General features: G+C 38.0%; 1 protein-coding gene across 1 annotated transcript in view; it reads right to left on the bottom strand.

The window, feature by feature from the left end:
* LOC110153232 (nck-associated protein 5) overlaps positions 1-26,774 on the bottom strand; it is a 377,547-nt gene that overhangs the window by 34,120 nt on the left and 316,653 nt on the right. The window contains 5 exon segments of the mRNA XM_055165715.1: positions 9,816-9,903; positions 15,662-15,758; positions 17,327-20,703; positions 21,220-21,414; positions 24,294-24,383. Of these exon segments, the coding sequence (XP_055021690.1) occupies positions 9,816-9,903; positions 15,662-15,758; positions 17,327-20,703; positions 21,220-21,414; positions 24,294-24,383 (3,847 nt within the window).

Genomic DNA, 26,774 nt, shown 5'->3' with positions numbered 1-26,774 from the left:
TCCAAAACCAGACACAACACAAAGAAAATGAGAGTTGTGAATAAGTTATGAATGGATGAGTGCATAATAATATACACTACCGGTCAAAAGTTTTAGAACACCACACTTTTTCCAGTTTTTTACTCTTTACTGTTGACCAAAGCGTATTCTAAACTTTTGATTGATGAAAGTGTCCACCTTTGGCAGATACAACAGCTGAACACACTCGTGGCTCGTTCTTTTTACAATAGAAATAAAATATTCTTCAGAAAGTTCTTCCCAAGTCTGTTGCAGAAGTTCCCATAAATGTGTGGCACTTGTAGGTTGCTTGGCTTTTACTTTTCTGTCCAGTTCATCCCAAACCAGCTCGATTGGGTTTAAGTCTGGACACTGTGCTGGACACTCCATGTTTTCAAGTTCACCATCTTGTTCTTTTTTCCTGAGGTAGTTTTGGCAGAACTTGGACTTGTGTTTTGTTATCATTTTTTTTAACCTCTGGCTGTTCAGTTTTTACCTTTGTACCATTTCAAGCTCTTCATTGGACTTGCACGACTTCAACTGCAATAAATAACTGTAAAAATGCGGGTGTTCTAAAACCTTTGACTGGCAGTGTACGTCGACTCATCTTCTTATTGTGAATGGAGTTTAAGCGAGGTGTTTAGTTTAGTGTTGTTGCAGCTTGATGCGCACACTAGAAAAGCGCCCTCTAGATTTTGTAGAAGAGCATAATCGGAATACGTAGAAGAGCGCAGGTACAATTACCTTTAGACTTTTGTCATTTGCTTAAGGTGATCAGATGTCCCTACTGACCCAAGACAGTCCAAATTTTGAGCCCTGTGTCTTCTGTCCCAGCAGATTTCTCCAAAAGCAGTGATTTGTCTCAGTTTTAAACAAGACATGTCCCAGGTGTCTCCATTTTGGACCAATCTCAAACCCACCAACAGTAAAGAGGTTTATATTGTTTATATTGTCAGTTGTTTAGCTCAAATAAGGAAAAATGTGCTTGAAAAGGACCAGAACACAAAGAAAATAAGAGTCGTGAATAAGTCATGAATGGACCAAGTGCATAGTAATATACTTCCATCCATCTCAGACTAAAATGGAGTCCAAGTTTTTGAAAACATGGTCACCCTACAATGTGACAGGTTACAGAAATGTAAAATTATAGTTGCATTGTGTAACTTTTCTGGTGAAGGGCTTATCAAATGCTTTGTCTCCATGGAGATGTTATTGCTTTATCTGGAATGTTTCACAGTATGATATTAAAGCTTCCTATCTTCATGGAGACCGAACCAGAGCAAGTTTCAGGTCAGGTCTGTGGAGCGGCGACCTCTCTCACAGTCATAATGCCTGTTTTTCAAGGTATTTTTGAGGTATAAACACTAGGTAGAGCTGTTTAATGTCATACTGTGGAACATTCCAGGCACCTTTAAAGCCGTCACAGTTGCTATTTGACTTTCTGAGTTGAGCTAACTTTTCAGTCAGACTTTCCATATCATTTCGTCCCTTGCTGTGTTTTACTTTCATTTTACTTTCGTTTTCTATTCCTAACTGTGTGTACTTTTTACCATTTGTTTTTGCGACAAAAGACCCCAAATCAAATAAAGCTCGAACGCGCCGCTCGCAAAGACTGTGAAAAAGTGATTGACACATTTGGAGAAAGTACAATCCCCGGAGGCCATTCAGACACTACGAAATTGGTGCACTTTTCAGACTCGAGTTCTTTTTGACGGTTTTTGGAGAGACGATCGATACTGGCGCGTCTGAACTGTAAAGCGTCGCCTCCGTGGGACGCCGGCGCAAAAAGTCCAGTTTCAGAAGGGTCTTTAGACACGAATAAAGTAAACACAGGGAGCTAGCATGGTGCCTAGCGTAGCTCACAGTAGCGGCTGCAAGAACAGGCTGTTGCATAAGAGATCAATGCAGTGGATTATGAGAACTCCTCTGGTCCTCATATATCTTATTTTCCAATCATTTCCAGTTGTAAAAGCGTCTATATTACGATATTTTCTGAATGTACTGTATGTTATAATGTTGTTTCCTCATCGCAAACACACTTGGAGTTGTGTTTTGTTTCGTTCACACATGTTTAACACACAAACCCTGCGTATTTTGGCGTTAGGAAGTCTTCTCTCAAACTGAAAACACTCTGTTCCAACTTGTGATGTCATGTGGTGATACAGGAAGTGCTCCATGGTGTTTTTAAACTCCGTACACCTTCACTAGAATCACTTAGATGATTTCATGCCTGGAACTGGCAATCTAAACTGAAGAAAAAGCTATTTATTAACTTGAAAACTACTACTTCATGACATCACAGGGTGGAACAGAGCATTTTGAGCTTTGGAGATGTAGACAGACTAACAGAATGAAACAAAACCCAATTCAAAGTATGTTTTTGAGGAGGTAACAACATTAAAACATGGTTTAAAGCTCATAAAAATCCATTTTGCGTAATATAGAACCTTTAAATTTGACGTGTTTATATAATTTGGTTGCTTCATGTCAACATTTCGGGCCCCTGAGTGTAATTCATCTGAAGGGCCCCTTTCAAGTGCAACTAAATGGACAACTTGTAATCATACATAAGAAAAAGAGAACTCGGAATGTAAATAACGCTGTATATGCCTACCATTCCATTCACTCCCACTCACCCACTTACATATGCTGGGCCAATGTGCACAGAACACTTTGCTATTCCTTTTAAATGTACAAAAAAGCACACACAAAAAATTCAAATCAGGCAATAATTATATAAAAAAGAACAAAAACAAAACAAAAAAATAGAGCTGTGCTTTGTGTCTATGAAAATGTCCTTGGTCCCTGTAAGCACAAAAGCTTTCCTATTTTTGCTATTTAAATGTTTGTCCGCGGTGTATTGAGTCCAACTGGGTCAGAAAAAGCACTCAGGGTTTTTTTCCATCGCAATTTATTATATTTTCAGCCAATCTATTTTTGCTGGTAAAGGTGCATTGTGTAACTTTTCTGGTGGCGGGTCCATTCAATGCTTTTCTCCATGGAGATGGTATTGCTTTATCAGGAATGTTTCACAGTATGGTGTTAAACGTTTCTGTCTACACGGAACCCAAACCAGACCAAGTTACAGGGCAGATCTATGGAGAGACGACGCCGCTCACAGTCAGAATACCTGTTTTTCTACATATTTTTGAGCTATAAAACCACCTGTAACTGAAAATGTAAAGTAGAGCTGTTTTATGTCGTACTGTGGAACATTCTAGGCAGACCAACGATTAGGGGTGTGCAAAAATATTTAAATATCGATATATTGTTTCATTTAAAGTGATGATACAGTATCAATATCGTGGGCTGCTGTGTCGATATATCGCCAAGAGTAGTTTTTGGCATATTTTACTAAATTATTTTGTTACAGCGCTACAGTTTTGTCGGTTGTTTAGTGGAAGGAAACTTGTTTGTGCGACACATTTGACATTATCACTGTTTTGATGATTAAAATGGGTGTGTTTAATATTAATTTTGCACAAGAAGTGGTTTAACAAAGACTTTTAGTATCACAGCCATCATTTAGTCTTTATTTTTTATTGAACCACATTGAATCGATTTGAAATATATCATATCGAACTGAAACTGAACGGTATCGAGATATGCATCAAGGTAAAACTGGCAACTTCTTAATGATATCCAGCGTCCATAGAAACAAGAAGGTAACAGACCCCCAACCAAAAAAGTGACATAGTGCACCTTTAAACCTTTCTATCTTTGCGGAGAACAAACTGGACAAAGTTACTGGTCAGATCTATGGAGATGTAACCCCGCTCACAGTAAAAATCCTTGTTTCCATAAGTATTTTTAAGCAATAAAACGTAAACCTGTAACTGAAAAAAGTAACCACAGTAAAAATCCTTGTAAGTATTTTTAAGCAATAAAACCACCTGTAACTGAAGAAACGTAAGGTAGAGTTTAATATCCATTGAAACAAACAGGTGACCGACCCTCCAACAGAAAAGTCCCACAATGCACCTTTACATCGACACGAACTTTCATTGAACTACTTAAACTCACGTGCCATCTGTGAATTCCATACTTTCCCATGAACCTGTGAAATCACCCTTTGAGCATTCATCAAGTGTGGCACAGATGGCGCAGCTTGTGACTCAAACCTGCTACCGTCGCAAACTCGCTCCCCAACCGAACGTCGAACTCCTGGCGCGTATACCGAAGCGCGCGGGACCATACATTAGCGGTTATATAATTGAATGTCAAGGCTGGCAGTTGAAAATGCTCCCAACTATAACAAGGTCGATGGTAATTCCAGCCACAGGCAAAAACAACCGCACGTAATCGAGTTTTCCGTGAGCTCTATATCAGTGTGTACAAGCTGCAGGCTACGTGGGCAAGTATATGCTTTTTTTCATAGCCCCACTGTGCGAGAATTGGTTTTGCGCAGTGGTGAATGATGGGTAACCTTGTTTGAGGGATATTCCGGTTGCGAGATAGCGGCGGGCGTGGATTGTAACGGAGCAAATTCTACAAAAATGGAGTTTGATGTTGAAGAAATGTGAATAATTTCGAAAGTGTGAAATACTTGAAGGACTTTTCGACGCTCGTCACCTGTCCGCGCTCGGTTTTGGGTCTGGTAACAGTAGAAATCTGTGCAATTTTAGTTTATTTCTTTACGCAGTGACCAGTGGTGGAACATAACAAAGTAGAAGTAGTAAAGTACTGAACCTAAGTATAAATTTAAGCTATCTGTACTTTTCTTAAAGGTGCACTACGCGACTTTTCTAGTGGAGTGTCCGTTTGTCTCCATGGAGATGTTACTACTTTCCCTGTAATGTTCCATAGTATGACTTTAAACATATCCATTTGTTGCATTTATTCATTACACGTGTTTCTGTTTCTCAAAAATACAATAATTCCATCTATGAAAAGGGGCGACTCTCCACAGATCAGATTTGAAATGTACCTGCTTGTCTCACTTGTAATTTGGTTTAATCTATACTGCGGAACATTCTAGACAAAGCAATAACATTTCCATGACGGACCCTCCATTAGAAATGTTACGCAGTGCATCTTTAAGTAGATTTTATAGCGGATACTTTTTACTTTTACTTATTTTGACTTACTAGAGAGAAGATATCAACCACTACATACCACTACATTTTTTAACTAGACTGAAAAGTAAAAGTTTTTTTGTTTTCTTGTTTGTTTGGGACCTGCTGAAAAGCCTGGGGGTTTATTTTTTAACACATTTGTAATTTGAGCAAACACTTATTATAATATACAAATTAAAACAACTAGAGAAAAGTTTCTGTTGAACAAAATTCAGAACAACCACTACATTTGAAGCTTTATTAAATCTCAAAATCTGTGTGAAACACTTTTACTTTTTACTCTTTAAGTACAATTGCTCCAGTATCTGCACATTTTCTTAAGCAACAGAATTAAGTATTTCTTCCACCACTGATAGTGACAGTGTGTGTTTTTGTCAGATTTGAACTTTTGAAACTTTTGGTCAAGGGGTAAAATCTCAGTGACTGTAACATTGTTGTACTTTCTTCTAATTTTAGATAATGCAGTCACAGTCCACCTATCTGAAGGTTGGTGGTTCAAATCCACTGACCAGTTGGCTGATGTGATTCCAGCTCCCATAGATAAATGCTGTTGTTATGTCCTTGGGCAAGACACTTAACCCACCTCACCCTCAGGGTGTGCGTACACTGGTGTATGAATGTGTGAGTAGTTCCTTGTTGTAAAGCGCTTTGAGAATCTTGAAGGTAGAAAAGCGCTGTATAAAAATGTGACCATTTATCATTTTCTACTTGTTAATTTTAGAATTGATTTTAAGATTTTTGTTGTTTGTTTTTAAAGCTTTGAATGGACTGGCCCCACAGTACGTCTTGGACCTCATCCAAATTTATACCCCCGCACGCGCTCTGAGGTCTGAGGGCCAGCTCCAGCTCTTGGTGCCTAAGACGAGACTTAAAACCAGGGAGGGACAGGACCTTCTCTGTGGTCGGCCCCAAACTCTGGAACGTTCTGCCCCTCCACGTTCGAACAGCCCCCACAGCGGAGAGTTTTAAGTCTCGTCTTAAGATCCACTTTTATTCTCTGGCTGTTAACACCGCGTGAGTTGTGTGGTCCTCTGTGTTTTTTATTTATTTTTAAAGTATTTTTATTGGTTTTATTTATTTATTGCTCTTATTTTATTTAACTGGTTTTATTATTTTAAGACTAGTATGAGTAGTTTATTTTATCATTTTATTATTGTTGTTATTATTATGTATTTTTGCAACACTTTGGAAACTGTTTGTATCTGAAATGTGCTATAGAAATAAAGTGGATTGGATTTTTAACTTTATGGTGGAATGTTCTGGAGTTACCATGGTGACACAATACACATATTAGGAAACACTGTCAGAAAAGATTCAGGATCGTCTGAAAACCCAAGAAAAAAATACAAAATGGATCTAAAAAGACATGTCAAAGGGACTTGTTCAACAGCACAAATCAGCTCATCTGTTGTAGCTCCAATCAAGTCTTATAGCTTTACGGTCGGATAAAAAAATGTATTAAAAAAATGTTTAATAAAGCTTCAGACAGAGCATGCCTACAGTTAGCATCACACTCAAGAGAACGTCGACGACATCAGTTGCAAATCATCAACTGCGGTAGTAAATGCGGTAGGCTAATAAACGTGGAAGTACCCATAAAAGTACTATAGTATCTTTTGTGGTAGCTTTTTCTTGAGTGGAGACCGAGTTCAATTGCTTTCTGTATCCCAGTTTGTTTGTTTAGTGGAAATCATTTATACGAGCAGACACAGTAAAACAAGTGTATTCCATGGTCAATAATACCACAAATATTGTACTTGGAGTGACCGAAGACAGCAGAGATGGCCCACTTTGCTTTTGTGCATGGTAAAGTGGCGCATATAAAACCATTTGGGAGATTTATGTGTTGTTCTGGCTCGGGGCCCGGAGAGAAAAGAGACCGGCCACTAAAGGACGAGGAGCGGCACACGACCCCGTTCTGGAAATATGTCAAAGGAAATGTGCACGTTTAGCAGAAAATCAAAATGCCGCGCTGTTAAACTCGAATCATTTGCATTCTATTATATTTCGTAGAAGTGATTTGTAACAGAGAATTATGGGTAGGATATGACATTTTATGTGCACGTGTTTGGAGGGATTGTCGTCTAGAGTGCACTGTAATTTAAAATACATACAGCTGAACAAAATACCACTGTATTTTCATCAGTTCAACTATAGTTCAAGATAGAAAAGTATATAAGTATTTGTATTTAAACACATTATGTAACTTTCTGGTGATGTCTCCATTGAGATTGAATTATTCTTCTGTCTGGAACGTGAGCTTGAGTGCAAAGTGGTGCCTTCAAGTTCTGATTGCAGTTGACATGTACTGAAAAATGCAATTGTGAGTGTCATTTTGGTCTTAAAATGCTCTTATTAACTCGCTCTACATGATCCTGGTGGTTTTATTTCGATATTTTGTCTCTAAATTACAACATGAACAATAAATGAAATATCATGATATCGTATCATCAAAAGTCTCACAATAATACCGTGGAGTGTCACAATATATCGAATTACAAGTTCCTTTGCTTAAATGCATTTTTTTATAGTAGCAATAGCTAATAAAAATCAGGAACTACATATCCCATGATTCATTTCAGTGCAGGCAACATGAAGAAATACGTTTTTACTTGAATTCTTGAGATTATGACAGGAATAATTCACACCAAAATCTTGTCACTGTATTTTAAAAGCAAAAAAGCATCTTATCTACAATTATATCAGCATCTCCAAAATATTGCAATAAATATTGCACCGTGAGATGCATATCGTGATAATATCGTATCGAGAGATTTGGATATCGTTACATCCCTGGATATGAACATTAATAACAGACCAATCCAGAGTAAATTTTTCTTTGACGTCGTCCCCGCTATCATTTGCAGCAGGTTTTGATTGACGGCACCGTTACTAAGAACCGCCCCTTGCCAGAGCAGCAATATGAGCAGAAGGGGGTGTGTACCTTCAACAGCCTCGCTCCTGATTGGCTCTTCGGTTTCGCGTCTGGATCTCCAAATATGGTCACTTGTTTGCAGATTTGCCGCTATAACTGCCAGCCTCGCTGAGCTTCATTTGGCTAGTCCCTTAGGCTGTTTTATAGTTCTACGTCAAATCAACCCACACTGCCGCCGTCATTTTTTGATTTATGGATCTGCGTTGAGGTCTATGTGCCACGAAGTAATTCACCAGTTAGGAGGCTAGGATTTAAAAATGGTGTTCGTGTTTACAAAATGAAGCGGGAAAGCAGAGTACTGGAAATATGTATGTAGAGCGGTGATAGACGGGACCAATCACAGCCCTTATTGTCTGCGACGCTTTCCCTTGTTGTCTGCATCGGTTCAACGTGTAGTTACAAAATTTCGAAGGTGCACGTCAGTCAACGCAGACTCTTTACGTTGCGAAACAGACAATTTGACTCGCAACCATAAATTGGGCTTTAGTCACATTTCTATTATACAGTCTATTGTCCCAGAGTATGCCGTTATTTATTCCATCCACATAGTTACAGGTACATGACATAGTGCACCTTTATGAGATTAGAAAATAATAAAATTGTAATAAAGGATTCTGTTTTTGGCCTTATTATAATGGAAGTCCACAGTTACGACAGCAGCAACAGAACTTCAACTTCACTAGAAACATATTTTAACACTCTCTCAATTAATTAAAAGTCCATCCACTCCCACCAAATCCAAAAAGATCTCTCGGACACAGATCACTGGACCAATTTTTCCAACTCCCCACCGCGCTCCATCAACCGCCGTGCCCTGGCCGTCCGCTAAATATGAAATCCATTACAATAACAATCAGAACCGCCTCGCAAATCTTTCTTATGCTTCTGAATCTGCACTCCTTAGCTGTACTTAGTGAAAAATGACCCGGCGGCGCGTCAATCAGACTCCCCCCAAAGGATTATGGGTACACGGAGAAGTTGTCAGTCACGTCACAAAATCAGCCGTGTACAAAGACGCGCAATGCTCTGGTGCTTTGGTTGCTTTTTGACGTTCGGTGACAGCAGTTAGCTCGATAGAACGTAAACAGATTTAAAAGTTACTGAAGCAAATATGGCAAAATTACAGTGATAAAAAGGTTTGCAATATGCTTATAGTATTTGTTTGTTATATTTATAGCTGGGTTTCAGATTATATCACGTTTATAGGCCAATAATGCTGTATTTAAAGGCCCTACATGATACTAAATTGACTCTTGTGAGCTTTAAGTCATGTTATAATGTTGTTACCTCCTCAAAAACAGACCTGGAATTGTATTTTGTTTCATTTACAGATGTTTGAGTAATCCTGCATTATTAGTCTGTTTACATCTCCAAAGCTCAGAATGCTCTGTTCCACCTTGTGATGTCATGAAGCAGTAGTTTTCAAGTTAACACCTACTTTGCCAAACTCTACTGAATCTTTAGTTCAGTAATAGTAGCACTACTTACTTAACTTTACTCCAATTTTTGAAGTATTTCTTCAACTGATGTATTGAAGTACATTCTTGTTTGTACATTTTCAGATTCTCATTGTTGTTTTCAATCTCTGGTCCAACATAAACTGCTATGGAAATGCGTAAGAGACCAAAATAGATTTAGTAAATTATTAATAAACAAAAACAATCAATATCATCTCCAGCTCAGAATGGTTGGGTGTGTTACAAATAGGCCCGTACGTGGACATAAACTGAAGTCACCCCTCAACCTTTGACCTGCGATATTAAATATAGATAGGCTGTAGATACGGTCAAATATTCATGTGGTCTTACCGATCATGTGGTCCTGACAGGAGGAGTCCAGGATGTGCCCGTCGTCCGTCTCCGCTTTCGGGTTTAACTTCGGACTCATGATCAGCATCTGGGAAAGAGGAAAGATTGCATAATACGTCAATTTTAAAAAAAGAAAAGAAAAAAGAAATCATATATTATAAGTGTTTTGTAGTAAAATACTGTATATACACAAAAACAATTACTGAGACTGGAGGCGAGGTGAGTTAAGTATCAGCGACAGCACACATCGAACCGACAACCTTCAGATCAGTGGACGAACACCCTACCAACTGTGCTATTTTCTTTCCCGGTGCGAACTGTAGACGATGAAGGTCCAGTGACTTGCTCAGAGGCAGAATGTCAGAATGTAATAATAGCAAAATGACACATAAGAAGTTGACAATTACTTCGTTAAAGGCATTCTAATGTTGATTTATTTGTAATTACAAAAACATTGCACATTACACAACTTTTTTTTGTAATAGTTGGAAGTTTTTTTGATGAGTACCGTATTTTTTGGACTATTAGGCGCATTTAAAATCCTTTAATTTTCTCAAAAATGTATGTATGTATTAATTCTGGTTGTGTTAACTGACCTCAAACCAATTTTATGTGGTACACAGCACTCAAAAATCTGTCAAAATGTTTTAGTAAGACTTTGGCAAACTATGAAGCCGCACCACTTGATGGATTGTCAGAGCATTAAGGCCAACATAGTCAGGAGCTTCGCGGAGAACACACGTATTCCACTGAGTCGTGCCCTTTAGTCCAATAGAAGTTGACCGCATCAGTGCACAAGGGGCAAGCTGTTATTTTTCAGCGCTTATAGTTTATACAAATTAACCATGTGGTTTTAAGTTTCATTTTTGTAAAAAGTAAACAAATGTGCGCAAAGCTGCATTAAACACATTATTACTCAATGTACATTTGAGTCATCCTCGTAGGAAATAAAAAAAAAAAAAACTTAAATTATCCACCCACATACACATTCATAATACACATTCACCAAGACAGGGAGGCAACGCTGGGTGAATTACACCAAGATCTGCCAATGGATCGTGGATGAAAATAGATGAGAGAATTCAACATTATTGCTATTGCGCCTTATAATCCGGTGCGCCTTATAGTCCAAAAATACGGTACATTTCTTTTCTCTGATACAAACTGAAAACTGTTAAAATTTGGTTTGAAATTCATCAACAATTTCGTAAACTCAAAGTAAATTTTGACTTCTAAAAATTACAACTCCCCAGCAAACTCCCTTATGGTTTTAAAAGGTTTTCATCATCCATTAGCGACGTCTACATTCAGATTCCTTCGCAACCAACCAAAGTTCTCCCTTTTTATCGAAACCAAACCAACTTTTTCCGCCTTCAAATAAGTTTCAAAAAATAAAACTTTATCGAAGCTCCTTGCGTAACAGTCTCGCCCCTGAACCACCATTTGGGACCTCACCCCCGAGCTTTACCATTACAACGCCCCTCCCCTCTCGCCATCCTCATTCGTAATACACTACATCTTTCATTGTTGCTCGGTAATTGCCTGCTGTACTTTACATTAATTGGGTTGTGTGATAAAAAGTACTAGCTCTGAAGTAGCTGCTAGGTCACAAAGTACACAGTCTTTTGTTGCATTTCTTTGGGGAGAAGGGAGAAGTATTAAATGTCCGCTTTGTCAAATTGAGCGGTTGAGATAAGGGCCCTTCCTCACTGCTATCGGCGCACTCATCGTATTGGAATTAAATGTCCACCATTATGTCCCTCTTTTGGTCATTTAGACACAATCGCGTGGGTCTATACTTGAAATACGCCTACAAGGTCACGCGTTTTAAAGATACGTCTGTGGCTAATAGCTGTTATGCTAGCTAGTGAGTCGGCTAACGTCGCTAAAAATACGCATCTTCAAAACCAATTATGAAATTTTGGTTAAAGTGAAATAACGATATAAATCGTATCATTCAATGTCATGATACGATCGATATCGTGGGCTGCTGTATCAATATATCGCCAAGAGTATTTTTTGGTGTATTTTAGAAAATTATTTTGTTACAGCGCTACAGTTTTGTGGCTTGATTTATCAGCCGGTTTCACTTCATAGAAACCGTCTGACCTCACAGCATTAGAATTTGTTCACACGACGGTAGGCTGGTCCTTTTTTTGTTTAACCAATCGCTGCTATTTTGGCATGTTTGACATATGTAATGCGCCACTAAAGGGGCTAATCCCATAGGAAGAAGGGCAATAACGTCTTTCCCCTTGATAAAATTCATCAAACATTCTCTTTGTTCCAGCTTTAAATCCTCGATCTAGAGAATCGTTGCCAAAACAGAATGTATGGCTCTTCGCTGATTGGCTGGTGCCCGAACTTGCACTTCTGGAGCTTTTGTGAATTGTCTAGTGTATTCTGATTCCTGACCTAGTCACTGGAGAGAAATGAAATTGTGATGAGGCACTAGGTGGCGCCAGCCTGGCTAACAGTTTTGCTGCTTATTCAGAGGAAAGAAACTCGTTTATGCAACACTTTTGACATATTGACTGTTTTCATGACTAAAATGTTTGTTTTTCATATTCACTTTGCACAAGAAGTGATTTAACAAAGACTTTTACTATCACAGTCATGATTTAGCCTTTACTTTTTATTAACCGTATCGAATCGATTTGAAATATACTGTATTAAATCGAAAGCGCACTGTATCGAGATATGTATTGTATCGTGGCCTGTGTATTGACGTATGTATCGTATCGGCAACTTCTTAATGATACGCAGCCGTAGTTACAATCATCACTAACATGCCTGGAGTTATGTTTTGTTTCATTTGCACATGTTTAACGTACAAACCCTGCAAATGTAGGCTGAGTTCTTCTGTAAAACTGAAAAAACTTGTGACGTTCCACCTTGTGATGTCATGTGGTAACACAAGAAATGCTTTTTAAACTCCATACACTTTTACTAGAATCATTTGGATGATTTCAACCCTGGAATTTCCCATTTCTACTGAACTAAAGGTAAAAGGTAGCAAGTTATTTAACTTGAAAACTACCTCTTCATGACATCATAAGGTGGAACAGAGCATTTTGAGATATAAACAGACTAATAATAAAGGATTACTCAAACATGTGAAGGAAACAAAACACAACGTTTGACAAGGTAACAAGAGTCTATTTTGTGTAATATAGGACCTTTACGTGAAATCATAGAACTCCTGAAATAGAAACAAATAAATTAAAAAGTATAATTTGTTTAAAAATGAAGTAAGTAATACCTACATTTAATACAACAGGGGGAAAAAAATCCAGTTACTTTTCTTATACGCACCATGATACACAAATGTCAATACGAGCTAACTACTCAACGCAACTATACAACAAGACACAACAGCTTTGAAATCATATATTTTTCCTGCATTCCGACGCTATACAATGCAGTACATTCAAGGTCATGTTCGCCTTTGTGAGTTTGTGTGTTTCCATGACACGAGGATAATACAGGCTACATAAATATCTGCCACAATGAGAGATGTACTGTTTGACAGATCTCCGCTGTATCGACGGCGAGGAGAGGGCACATAACGGGAGGGAAGGGAGCAGGCGGAGAATCGTAGGCACCACGCAATCAATAACAAGGCTTCAGGGAGGACGCATGCAGAGGGGGCGGCCATGTTGACGTGTTTGCTCACCGGACCTGTGGGAATCTCGCCCACAACTAGAGTGCGGTTATAATGAGTTACAGCTACTCAATTATATAGACTTGCTTTTGTTTTTTTTGAAGATACTTATACATGCAGGGTTTTTTTTTGTCACTTTTTTTAAGGCACTTTACACCAAGGAAATATTAACCCATTTGTACACAAGTATACGCAGACTCTGGGGGCAAGGCGGGTTAAGTGTCTTGCCCAAGGACACAACGACAGCATTCATCCGTGGGAGCTGGAATCACAATTCCAACCTGTGAGTCATTGGATCCGACCGCTCAACCAATGGTGTTTACATCGAGAGCAGGATTCGAACCGGCCACCTTTAGATCAGTGTCCAATCGCTCCACCAACTGAACTACTTCTGTTTTTCACAAATGACTCAAAAATGACTCAAATTCTGAGTATTTTAAATGTTTTGAGTAGTTTTGTTTGAATGTTTATGTTGAGTTATCATGTATTATTTTATTGCGTCCATTTGCTAGTAGTAACTCAAAGATCTAAGTTTTAACTCTGAATTTGAGTAAACCTAAAAGGACTCTCTGATCTGAATTCTCACTGTGATAACAGATGTAGTAAATAGCTTTAAGTTCATTTTGATGACTTTGTTTCATTTCTCTCATACAAACGATCAAATTTGAAATTATGGCAAGGCGAAAAGCAATTTTTTTTTAAACTGGACTCAAATGCAACACAAGGAATGCAACCAAATGCAAATCTGTCTGATAAACACCTAAGGAATATACAGTACATTGTGTTTTTATTATATGAACTTATTTCTAAACTAAATTTCCTCCAAAAGTGGGAAATTCTGTAATAGAAAACAAGCTGGATATAAATGCAGAAACAGGCTCAAACAGGGAATAATTCAGAATCAGATAATACAAAACGCCCAACGGCAACAACAGGATATGTTCAGATACAGAGCTGGAGAGTGTCTCTTGACTGATCAACAATCTAGTAAAGACTGAATGAATCGAGGGAGTTTATATAGACTACCCTGGGATGATTAGAAAATGAGTGGAAGCTTTAACTAGTATTGTTATGAAACTAAAATTTCTAATTTGATTTCGATACTAAAAAATAGACTCAATAATTGATATCAGTTACGATACCACAATGAAGATAATACATGCTCCTTTAATAGAATGTAATACAATACAATAGTACTTTGATTATGTTACCATGAGATCTTATACTAGTTTTAGTAAAGCTCAAAATGAATGTTCAGGAAAGCTAAAGTTTTGTCATGATAATGTGAATTTTTGTAGTATTGGTACTTATTCAGATGACTATCTAATGTCGATATCAGTTTTAGCATGGGTTAGTATCTGATTGTTCGATACTTTTGACAACCCTAGTTTTAACCAATTTAGAATAATTGATTCGACTGTGGTGTGGTGAGGTTTTATGTATTATTTTAGATTTTTTTTTTAAGTATTTTTTTATTTTATATATTTACTTCTATTTTATATATGTATATTAATTTTAAGTCAATCGTCTAATAAATGAGATCAGTGTACCTTATATATGGAGTTTTTGTCATTAAATGTATCAAAACATAAACATAAAAAACAAACACAAAATACATTATTTACTATAATCATGACAGTATATGTACAAACTGCCCCCCCAAAAAAATAAAAAAATCCCAATGTGTGAATATTTTAGTCTGTCCCATAAGAACTACATACAAACTCAAAAATATCCATCCATTTACCTTTACTATTGTAGTAGTCACCTAATACTTTCTCCTTCCTATATGACTTCTTTTAATAACAACTTGATTAAAGGTGCATTGTGTAACTTTTCTGGTGGAGGGTCCGTCAAAGATGTTATAATTTGTATTATGTTCTACAATATGTTATTAAACCTTTCTATCTCCATGGAAACCAAACCAGACCAAATTACATGTCAGCTCTAGGTGTTTTTGAGCTATAAAACTACCTGCAATTGAATAAATGTAAGATAGAGCTGTTTAATGTCATACTGTGGAACATTCCAGGCAGAGTAATGACATATCCATAGAAACAAACAGGCGACAGACCCCCAAACAAAAAGTTACACAGTGCACTTTTAACATCAGTACCCACCTCAGCCTGTCTTCTTTATATACACATTGTTCAGTTTGACACCTTTTTGCACACTTACTCACCGAGCTATCATGGCACATCTCTGCATCCATCTCGACTTGTTTCTTGGGCGTCGAAATCCCGTGCGGAGCTGCCACCGAACTGCCCTTCACCGCCGTCCTGTGACAAAACAAAGATTCGATCAGCCCAATTCCCCTTTTATCGCAACAGGAGAGCTTAAAGATAGCGGCGCTGACGAATCTCCGGCGTTTAAAACCCGGACTGATTTCGGTAACGTGCGAAAGATAGGCGAAAGTTGAAAGTTCGTGGATATTTTCTGCTTCTTTTTCTTTTTCTTCTTCTGGTGAGGACTGCTGGCTGGAGAGGGCCCATAGCTCATGCAGACAGATGCAGTTTGTCATGTTATCGGAAAAGGCACTCTTAATGCAACAATGCCTCATGTTTATTTAGTCGGACAAACATTTCAGCGGGAAAAGAGAATGCTGACAAGTACTAATGAGGAGCTGCTAATCAAATATACAGGATTCAAGGCTGTGAAAAGCACCGGTTTGTAGTGAATGCTCAAGGACTTGTAATAAGGGATTACAATAGTTTTCAGGTTTCAGTTTATTTATGAATGTGTATTGTGAATTGGAGTATTTGTTTATGGTGTACAGGGAACTTTCAATGTTATTTAATAGGTTTATTTTTTTTTCAAATACTGATGCAAGAGCTGGAATTTGGTTAATACTGAGTTATATGCAAAACATGGTAATGATTCAAAAAGACTGGGTACTTAATTCTTACCAGTAAATGTCTGCAAAAAAAAAAAAAGAAAAAAAAAAAGAAGAAAAATAGCAGTTCATATCTATAAACTGTGTGTATTTTATTCAAATATGATGCAAGAGCTGCAATTTCTCCTGGATTATATGAGAAAACTGGTAATTCTATTCAAAAAGGCTGTAGATAGATAGTTCTTACTAGCAAATATCCACCAAAAAAAGAAAGAATTTTTTAAAAATTATATATAGTAACAATTATTCATATTATTTTGTTTAATCAAATATGACAAAAGAGCTGAGTACTATCTTATATTTTAATGATATATACTAGTATAATAACTCTAAAAGACTGAATCCTTAATTCTTACCAGTCTGCAAAAAAAAAAGAAAGAAAAAAAAAAAGTTTAACTTTTTTTTTTTATAAATAGTAATAATTGTCCATATTAGCAATTTTGTAAAGTTTTGTAAAACAGTACTTAACAATGGTAATGATTCAAAATATCTGTAGATACTCAGTTTTTACTAGTACACGTCCGCAAAAAAAGTTAAGAATTTTTTTTTTTTTTAAATAATTGGTCATATTATTTTGAGAGCTGCAATTTTGTTAAGTACTGACATATGAAAAAAAAAAAAGATTCAAAAAGGATGTAGATTTTCAATTCTTACCAGTAAATGTCTGCCAAATAAAACTTTTAAAAATATCTGGCAAATAATATCACAAGTCTATAATAATAAATGTTTCCTTTAGCTATAAACAATATATATGTTGTTATCTTTACATTTTACATGCTTATGTTTACAAGTGGAATAACGATCGATGCATTTAGCTAGTCACTCATCAATACGTAACTCTGTACAGCACTCTCTCTCTCGCTCACACACACACACACACATACACACACACATTTCCGTCAATCTTATAACTTTCCCAACATTTTGAATAAAGAGCTATAGAGCTGCACCCACCTGCCGAGAATCTCCTTAACCAGCTGCTCTTTGCCCATGAACGCCGTGGTGCACTGGATCTGGCTTGCAATCTGACCCATTTGATTATTGCAGTGGTCCATGATGGTGCTCAGCTTGTTGTTCACCTCTGCCAGATTCGACGCCGGGCCCTCTTGCTGGCTATCGCTTTTCTTCTTCTCCTTTTTCTTGTCCGACTTGATCTGCTTTCCTCCCAGCACCGATCCGATCTTGAGCTCCTTCTTTTCCTCCTTTCCCTTGGGGGTTTCTGCTTTCTTACCACTCAGGGCTGGCAGCTTGCTTTTGCGAAGGCCAAACCAGTTTGCCAGAGAGGGTCCAGTCTTTTTCGCCTCACTGGCAGCAACTTTTTCCTGTTCTTGACATTTCTGGAGATTCTCCTCGATCCCCATCATCACCCTTTCTTCAATGGTGCATGCAGTGGGGCTGATCTTTTTATCGTCAGCATCTAGAGGTTGCTTAGTTGAGTCTACCTCCCTGCTATAGTCTGGCTCATCATTGCAAGACCCCAATGTTTCACGTAATGTGTTTTCCGAGCTGTATGAAGGCGGTTGAAACTGCGGGTGTGAAGCGACTTTTGACGGTTTACGGACATGGCTGGCTCTGTCGCTAATCGGCAAGCTACGGACTTCTTTTTTAGATGGTGATGTGACAACCTCTCCTTCGCATTTGTAATCACTTTTGAGGGTTCTTTCAGGGAGGATGTTGTGGCTATTCGACCCCGTCATACCTCCGTAGTGACTGACCCTGTTTCTCGGTGAGTGGATAGGACTTTCAACGGGAGGTACCTCTAAAGAACTTTGCCTTGACAGCGAACTCCCCCTTTCCCCTGAGTTGGTGATGATTTGCGTCCGGATTCTACCGGGTATGTCTGCTGTGTTTATGTTAGGTTTCTCAAGGTAGTTGGTGCTGAAACTCTGGCTACGTGCTTTTGCGCCTGTCATCCCTAGAGCTGGTTTTAGATGAGGTTTTGTGGTAACCGATATGGACCTCGAGAAAAGCTGACTGCCCCTTTTTCCACCGACTTCCTCTAGGTGTACTTCCTCTTCCTGATCTTCCAGTTTAGCTTCGGCTATAGTAGCGCTACCTGGGTCAAAAGAACTGTCACATTGTATTGAGGCATTAGTAGTCACGGTTTCCTTAGAGACGGAATTGATATGTTCCTTCTCTAGCTTGCCAGGTATGGAGATGCTACTTTTCTGGCTAGGTGGAGATTTCAAGAATGCTTTGAACCCCATTGGAATGCGGGACTTTGGCGAAGTCACTACCGAACTAGGCGGGCTTACGATAGCTTTTGGCGGCTCTGTTTTAACTTGCGAGGATTCCTGAAGAGATATTGGCAAGCTGATGGACGTCTTTTGAACCATTTGGTGTTCTTGGGAAGACCCGCGCTTAGCTGCGAATGAATTCTGGAATGACGAACCTCGGAGGGCGCTGTAAGGGGGAGGGACATTCTTGGAAGCTTTCGATTCGAGTTCGGGAGCGCACCCTGAGTTTGCGGAAGGGAGGTAGTCTTTTGTCAAACGTTTGGAAGTGCCTTTAGTTTGCGTTACAGCGGGGGACTTTTGAAGGTGCTGACTGGTTTTGTCTACCAGTTTTTGAGGTGCAAGTGCAGTCCCGTAGCCGGCGTCGAAGTCCGAACAGTCTTTGTCCTTGATGGGAAGAGTGGCTTGCATATTCGCTTGGTTGTAACTCGGAGGAGGGCCTCTCACAGTAGTTGATTGATGTGCCATGCTAGGCTTATGCGTTTGAGGTGAGTTTTCATAATTTGGTCTGACCAGCAGGGAGGTGGTTCGGCCCGGGGGTGGCGGTGGAGATGGGGACCTGAGTTTACTTTTGCTAGTTTCACAGTGTTTGTCTTTAGTTGGTTGTTCGCCGTTGTCCGTAAACTCCAAGTGTCTCCTGGCTAAGTGGGGAGAGGCTGGCATTGTAGGGCCTTTAGTCCATTCAACCCTGCTTGGTAACTTTACAGACTTGGGGCTCTGGGTGCAGGTGGTGCCTTGGGCTTTGACGAAACGTGGGGTTTTGACAGTAGGAGATAGGGGAGATTTGTCCTGAGCGGCGGGTCCTGAGTTCATAGTTGGTTCAGTAGTGGAGCCCTTAGACACTCTCAAAGGGGAAGCTGATGGTTTGTTGCGACCTGGTATTTTTGAACCGCCGGTCTTAGCACCAGCTGGCTCATTCATTGGGGGTACGGAAAGTCCTTTACTAACCCTGCTACTCGGAGGTTTGATCAGCTTCCTTTGAGGTGTCACTTGCATCGTCAACCTCTCCTCGCTCGCCTCCCTACTGCCGCTCGGTATTCGAATCCTGCTTTGAAAATCCAAAGGTTTCTCTGGTGATTGCAAGACTGTATAGTTCCTTGACGATTTTTGCCTCGTTGGCCGCTCTTGAGGTATCAGCTCTGTATAATCAGGAAGAACTTTTGTGGTGACACTTGCACCCATGCACTTCGGAGAGCAGATTTCGATTGGCTCTCCTTCAGCGTCAAATATTGCCAATATACTTTCCTCAGACTGCGTACACTGCTTTGCTACTTTGGGGTCCTTGATGAGGCTAAATGGTCTTGGTCGGCTGTCCGCAGACTGGGTGCGACCTTGGTCTTTCCTTAAGTGCTGATGCGCAAGAAATTTAGAAGAATCCCTCGACAATCTTTTGGTTTCTCTATCTCCAGCTTGTGGGTGGTAGGGCAATTGGATATCACTAGATTCTGAAATAAGTTCCTCAGTATCGTCCATATCTGAGAGCTGATTCGGACACTCGGGCGGGTCAACGCGCAGCTTGCACGGTTTCGAGAAAGCAGACTTCCGCTCCCCTTCCGGAAGAAAACTATTAATGAAACTCAAAAGCTTTTCTGGTCTGTCCTTTGAATCGTAACCAGGGGGGTGTTTGGGATCAGAGCTAACAAGACCAGAAGGTGCATTGTCCTGAAGGCCCTCCCAGCTACACAAACTCTCCGAAATACTATGAGACTTCTTACACTGAAACCAGCCGTCTTTTGTAGGAACATTATCGCCACGGTTTGATTGTACCAGTTCATCATCCGCGTCATCGGAATCATAGGAAAACCGTTTACTCCCAGCTGCCCGGCTAACATGTCCAGACTTGGGGACATCTTTAGCCGCACCCTTGAAGCCCAGGGAGTAGATGCCCTCATTGGAGTTCATGCAGTCCTTTTCCCTGCAGGATTTGGTGACCCGCGAGGCAGAAGCGCTCCTGTGCTTCCTCCGCTGAAGTTTGCGGAGGCCCTCCAGGATGCGGCACTCCTTGCGTCGGGTCGGGATCTGCTCCTCGGGGGGGTTGTGGATGTTGCTCGGGGCGGAGGAGCCCAAACTCAGCCTCTTCTCCCAGGTCAGCGAAGACTGTTGGAAGAAAAAAAAGAAAGTTGTAAACAAAACTGTGGAATTTCAGACATTTGCACATATACATAATTACATTTTCTAAATATGTGTGCATATACCTTTACCTCCGTGATTAAGTATACTAAAATCGAATTGGAATTAACTGAGAAGAGGCTCTGTACAAAATGCAAACAGCCTAACATTTAGTATGCTATGCAAAGTAAAGTAGATGTTGCAGCCATTAAAAAAGGCCAATCTAAAGGTTGATCTAAAAAAAGAAGGCAAAAACAGCAGTCGTCCTAAATCTTTGAGAAACTATTTTGTTAAACTTTGTATTTTGTTCTTCTTTGTACTATAGCACAAGTCATAAGTTTCCTCTCACATTAACATACTTTGCTCGTACATGTGAGCCATGATAATAAGTTATGGATTTGTAAAATGTGCAATGCCAGCTGCCAGAGTAATAAATCCTTACTATATAGTTGTGTATGCTTTTAATGTGCCTCCACTGTTTTCTTTGTTTAAAACTATAGTTACCATTTTGCCCATGGACCTTCCGTCGTTCCAGGTGTATGATCCGCTGGAGAAGTCACTGCAGGCGCTGGACAGGGAGATCTCACTGCTGCTACAGCTGCTGCGAGGGTACAGGGGGCGCTCTGGAGCAGTCAGGCTCAGCTGGCTCACGCATTTGGACACAGGAAATCCACCGGCCTTTCCATTCAATGGGATATCCTGTAAAAACATTAAATAAGTAAATATTCAATCAAGGGAAGGTAATGTTTCTTCTTTATATAATATCTAAAAATATATACTGTATGCTACTAATACAAATTTTAGGAGGAGTCCACAGGAAGAAAATGTATTATAATTTTTTTCTTCAGGTAAGGTTAATTTCTGTCCTGTCAATAGAACTTTTTTAGCATCGAGACCTGCTCAAATGAGTATCTAGTTTCTATGCTAGTTTTAGTATCGAGTAGTAGGGGTGTGCAAAAATATCAAAATATTGATATATTGTATCGTTTAATGTCCTGATACAGTATCGTTATCCTGACCTGCTGTATCGATATATCACCAAGAGTATTTTTTGGTATATTTTATTAAATCATTTTGTTAAACAGCTACAGTTTTGTTGTTTGTTCAGTGGAAGGAAACTCACTTATGCAACACATTTGACATATTCACTGTTTTGATGATTAAAATGTTTGTGTTTCATATGAATTTTGCACAATAAGTGGTTTCACAAAGACTTTTAGTATCACAGCCATGATTTAGCCTTTATTTTTTATCGAATCATATCAAATCTATTTGAAATATATCGTATCGAATTGAAAGTTCACTGTATCTAGATATGTATCGTATTGTGGCCTATGTATCGAGGTGTGTATCGTATCGGCAACTTCTTAATGACACCCAGCCTTATCAAGTAGTATCTGACATTTGATATTTTTGACCATCCTAACTATTTTTGTTCACAGGTTTGAAAAAATACAAATTAGGTATTTTGATATTTTTTACTTACATTACTTTTTACATTTGTACTTATTATTATTAGACTACATTTTGACAAATATGATATTTAATGTAGATTGGACCTTGTAATCAGTGAAATAAAAAATCTAAACAGTATGTAGTAAGTGCTGGAATAGAACTTTCCGGTGTTTTTGTAATAGTAGTAATGGCTTGACTAAATGCTTTTCCTCATTTGCAGACAAAATGGACACTTTCCATAGAACCTTCTTGCAGAAACCCTAGCCCGTGTTGTTATTGAACTAATCTGCTCTCAGTGCTGCTCGTGTGTATCACTTACACACACAGACGAGAAGGTGGCATTTCTTGCACGTACTTGAAATCAGATCATGTGCCAGCAATTTCTCACTTATCTCACTTTAACGAGTCACTCCTACCAGATTTATTCTAGATTTCAGGACTATCATAAAAAGCCAATTATAGTTTCTTAATTTATCAAACAATTAAAGAGATTACACTTCTATGGGGTATTAACTGCTAACACATAACTTATTTTTTTGGAACTATGAAATCCCCCACCCTTTGCTCTCTACGTTAAATCATTCTCCCCTTATTGAAACTACTGCACATTGCACCAGGTTTGTGAAGTTGTAGTGTACGGTTTTGTATCATGCTTTTGTATATTTATGAAGAATTGTCAGAAATGTCGTGCAGTAGCATGGGTGATGTAGGCTTGTGTGACAGATTCTTACTGCTAACCGTAAAGAGAGTTTGAATAGGGCCCAGGGGAGATCGCTAGATTACTCAAACATGCATGGATGACATCTAAAACCACTTAAGGCCTGTTTTGGATGACGTAACATTATAACACAATAGCTCCTAAAAGTCGATTTTGAAAGAAAAAAAATGCCAAAATTGTATTTTTCAGACTATAAGTTGTACTTTTTTTCATGGTTTAGGTGGTCCTGCGACTTATACTCCAGTGTGACTTATGTGTTAAAATTTTCACACTGACAGCCACGAGAGGCTCTCGGCTTGTGCATTCCTGTAACCCTGTCAATTCGCCACTGCGCATGTCGGCTGCAGAAGAAAGAGAAAGAGCCACAGTCCTCTCTGTATCATGTCAATCAATCACACCATTACTTCTGTACCACTGACAATTTAAAATTTAAACAAACATAAAGACAACTGAAACCATCCAGAAAGGCTGGAATAATTCTAACTGGAACTGATGCTGAGTCTGACGACAGCTACACAGAAGCAGAAACAACTCACAGAGTTGCTCAGAAGTGACACTGAGGATGAAGAATTCAGTGGATTTAGTGATTTGAAGTGAGATGGAGAGTTTATTAAACTTGCTCTGTTCTGTTATGTTATAGTTTATCTGAAGAACTGTTCGTATGTGACGTTAACAGTCTCTTGTTATTACTGTAACTTGCCTTTCAAGATGAAGTGTTGGTTCCTGGTCTCTGATTTTATAAAATACGTTTCCCCAAAAAAGTGTGACTTATAATTCAGTGTGATTTATATATGTTTTTTTCTTCTTCATTATACATTTTTGGGCTGGTGTGACTTATTGTCCAGAGCAACTTATAGTCCGAAAAATATGGTACATAAAAATCAAGTTTATTTCTGTAATTCAATAAAATGGAGATGTGTGGCACTGTAGAAGATGATTCTCACACAAATTGGAAAGTTGATAGTTCCATTCCAGCTTTGATTGGCACATATTACAATTGTGTCCTTCACCCACCGCTTTGATTACGGATATTTGCATAATTTTTGGTGTTCGTTGGAAGCTGTATTACTTCATTATTAATATATATACTTTTTTCTGTCCCTTGTAAAATTCAGCTCTTGGTCCTCAGTGCTACAAAAGCAATGGCCCCTTCTCATTCTCCAGCCTTAATGCATAATACATAAGATGACTAATGTACCATGCTGTCCTATACAGAGTCACTGCTACCCCAGAAGAGACCGAATCAATGCGTTTCTGGAAATATGACTTGGTTGCTTTTAGCGGCTATGATACGGGCCGCTCTTCCTGTTTGGGGCCAGAAGGGGTCAGGCCTTGGGTATTTTAATATCTCGTAATGATTTGTGCGAGAGAGGGAGGGGGCAGAGGTTGCTGGTTCTATGCTTACTGTGGGCGGCGGATGGAGAGACGTCTTGCTCCGGTCGGGTTCCAGGAGGAGGTCGGCCGCGGATAGGTCCATGATCCTGGAGTGGAGTTTCTGGAAGACAATGAGGAAAAGTCAAGTCAGGTGGGAATTTTGATGAAGGAACTAGGTAGGATTTAGAATTTTGTTTTATTTTTGGATAAACACATGATTAAAATATATTGCTTGAGAAGTGTTGAAGGAGCATATGTGTTAAAAATTCTGTTTGTGCAAAATGTGAAAAAATGGCCTAAAATTTGAATGGTTTGACATATGCATCATTCATTTTCATTCATTTTTTTTTGACAAAACCTAATTTTTTTAACTTGCTATACTTTTTACATTGAACTAAAATGAATAAGACAAATATAATGCTTTATGTAAATATTAGTTGTACTCATTGTCATTGTTGTTTTTGATCTGAGCAGTTTTGGACTTGGTATAGACTAAAAATAAGACCTACTAATATAATATAAACACTATGAACAAAAATATGTTTTATTAAAAAAAAATATATATACATATATACATATATATATATTTGGTAAATTCTTTGCTGGCTTTAAAATGTTTATGCAGATTCAGAAATACTATTCTTGGTTCCCTAATGTCTTCATGGCTTTGATATACAATAAAAATAAGAATAATTTTATTTTCTGCTATTTTATGTAATTTTATGTTGTATGTTATGTCATTTTATGCATTTTTATGTTATCTTATCTTATTTTATGTTGTTATGTTATGTTATTATATGTCATGTTATGTTGTTTTATGTTACGTTATGTTATTTTATGTTACTTTATGTTATGTTATTTTGTTATTTTATTATGTTATGTTATTTTGTTATTTTATTATGTTATGTTATGTTGTGTTATTTTATGTTATAATATGTTATCTTATGTTACGTTATATTATCTTATTTTATTATATATTATATTATTTTATGTTACGTTATGTTACGTTGTTTTATGTTACGTTATGTTATCTCGTGCCACAAGATCTCGTGAGACAAAATTGCTACAAGACTGTACACTCATGAGAAAAACGATCTTGTGTGATTTTTTCCCAAGAGTTTAAAAGGATTACGGGTTGACAAGTTACATCTTTTTAACAGTTCCAAAAATCAGTACTAGAATGGAAACAAATATGAAATCAAATAAATAAAACACTGTAAGGTCAAACTGAAAACTGAATCGTGAAATATTATTAGATATTAGGAATTACATAAAAAAAATTATGTTTCATCTCACTGTCATGGACCCAATCTCATATTTCGCCTCGTCTTGTGGAAACTGTGTCTCGTCCCGTCCCGATATCTCATGTGATGTTAGTTTATGTTATGTAATGCTATTTTATTTATTTAACTATTTATTTTGTGAATTCTATGCAGTCCTCAAATGCCAATATACATACATTTAAACATATAAGTGTGCAGTGGCCTGAACGGTCTCGTCTGGTCTCATTCATCATTAATGTGATCATGAAGCACAGAGCCGAGCGTATCTGTAATAATGACGTGTGGGACAGAGGGAGGGTTTTGACTCTGTCTCTCTGCGACCGGCCTCATATTAAACTCCACTACGGATACGGATACGAACGCAAATGTATTAATCTGCCACTTAATTACACGGGCACCCTCGATCCACTTTCACTAAACTGGGAATAGGAGAATTAAACTGCGCTTTTCAAGGGTAAACTAAGTGTCCTTTTTTTTTTTTTTTTTTTTTCTGGCATGTTTCATTGTTTCTTTTTATTTTTTTCTTGCTTTATTTATTTATAATTTTTTTAATTATTAATTTATTTCATTTCCAGTGGATATATATTTAAACAAATCTTAAACTGGCACTTTTTTCACTTAAACTGGAAATAAAAAAATAAAATAATTATTTTCAAAGGTAAATTAAATCTGTAAGTTTTTATTTTTGTTTGTTTTGTTTTGTTTTTTCTGGCACATCTGATTTTTTATTTTTTTTTAGTTTTATTTTTATTGTTTAGTTATTGCAGTGGTTACTATATACTGCATTTCAATAAAATTTTACTCGAGCACACATAGATGAATTATAAACACATTTCTTTTCAAAAGTTAACTAAATGTAGTTTTTTTCTGGCACATTTAATTTTTAAAGTTTTTTTTATTATATTTATTTTATTTTTTTATTGTATATAATTTTTATTTTTATTTTACCTTTTCTCTTTATTTTTTAACTGTCACTTTTTGCATTGGCTACTATATTCAGTCAAAGTCACCTCCATTCAAAAAGTCCATCCGTCCACGATTACACATTCACGAAACACACACTACAGCGTACACACAAAAAACAGTCGGATTTTGTCATATTTGCAGATGACGTCCTTGAAATGTTTTGATGGATAAACAAATAAAGACAAAATAAAAAAGCAATGACAGCGCTCTGTGGTCTCTGAAGAAAAAGTGAACTGCAGAACTGAGCCCGGGGCCTAAACAGT

Source organism: Boleophthalmus pectinirostris, unplaced genomic scaffold, assembly GCF_026225935.1.
Source record: "Boleophthalmus pectinirostris isolate CB_2022bp ecotype Guang Dong unplaced genomic scaffold, ASM2622593v1 HiC_scaffold_11, whole genome shotgun sequence".
NCBI classification, from domain to species: domain Eukaryota; kingdom Metazoa; phylum Chordata; class Actinopteri; order Gobiiformes; family Gobiidae; genus Boleophthalmus; species Boleophthalmus pectinirostris.
This window is presented reverse-complemented; position numbering and strand designations above follow the sequence as displayed.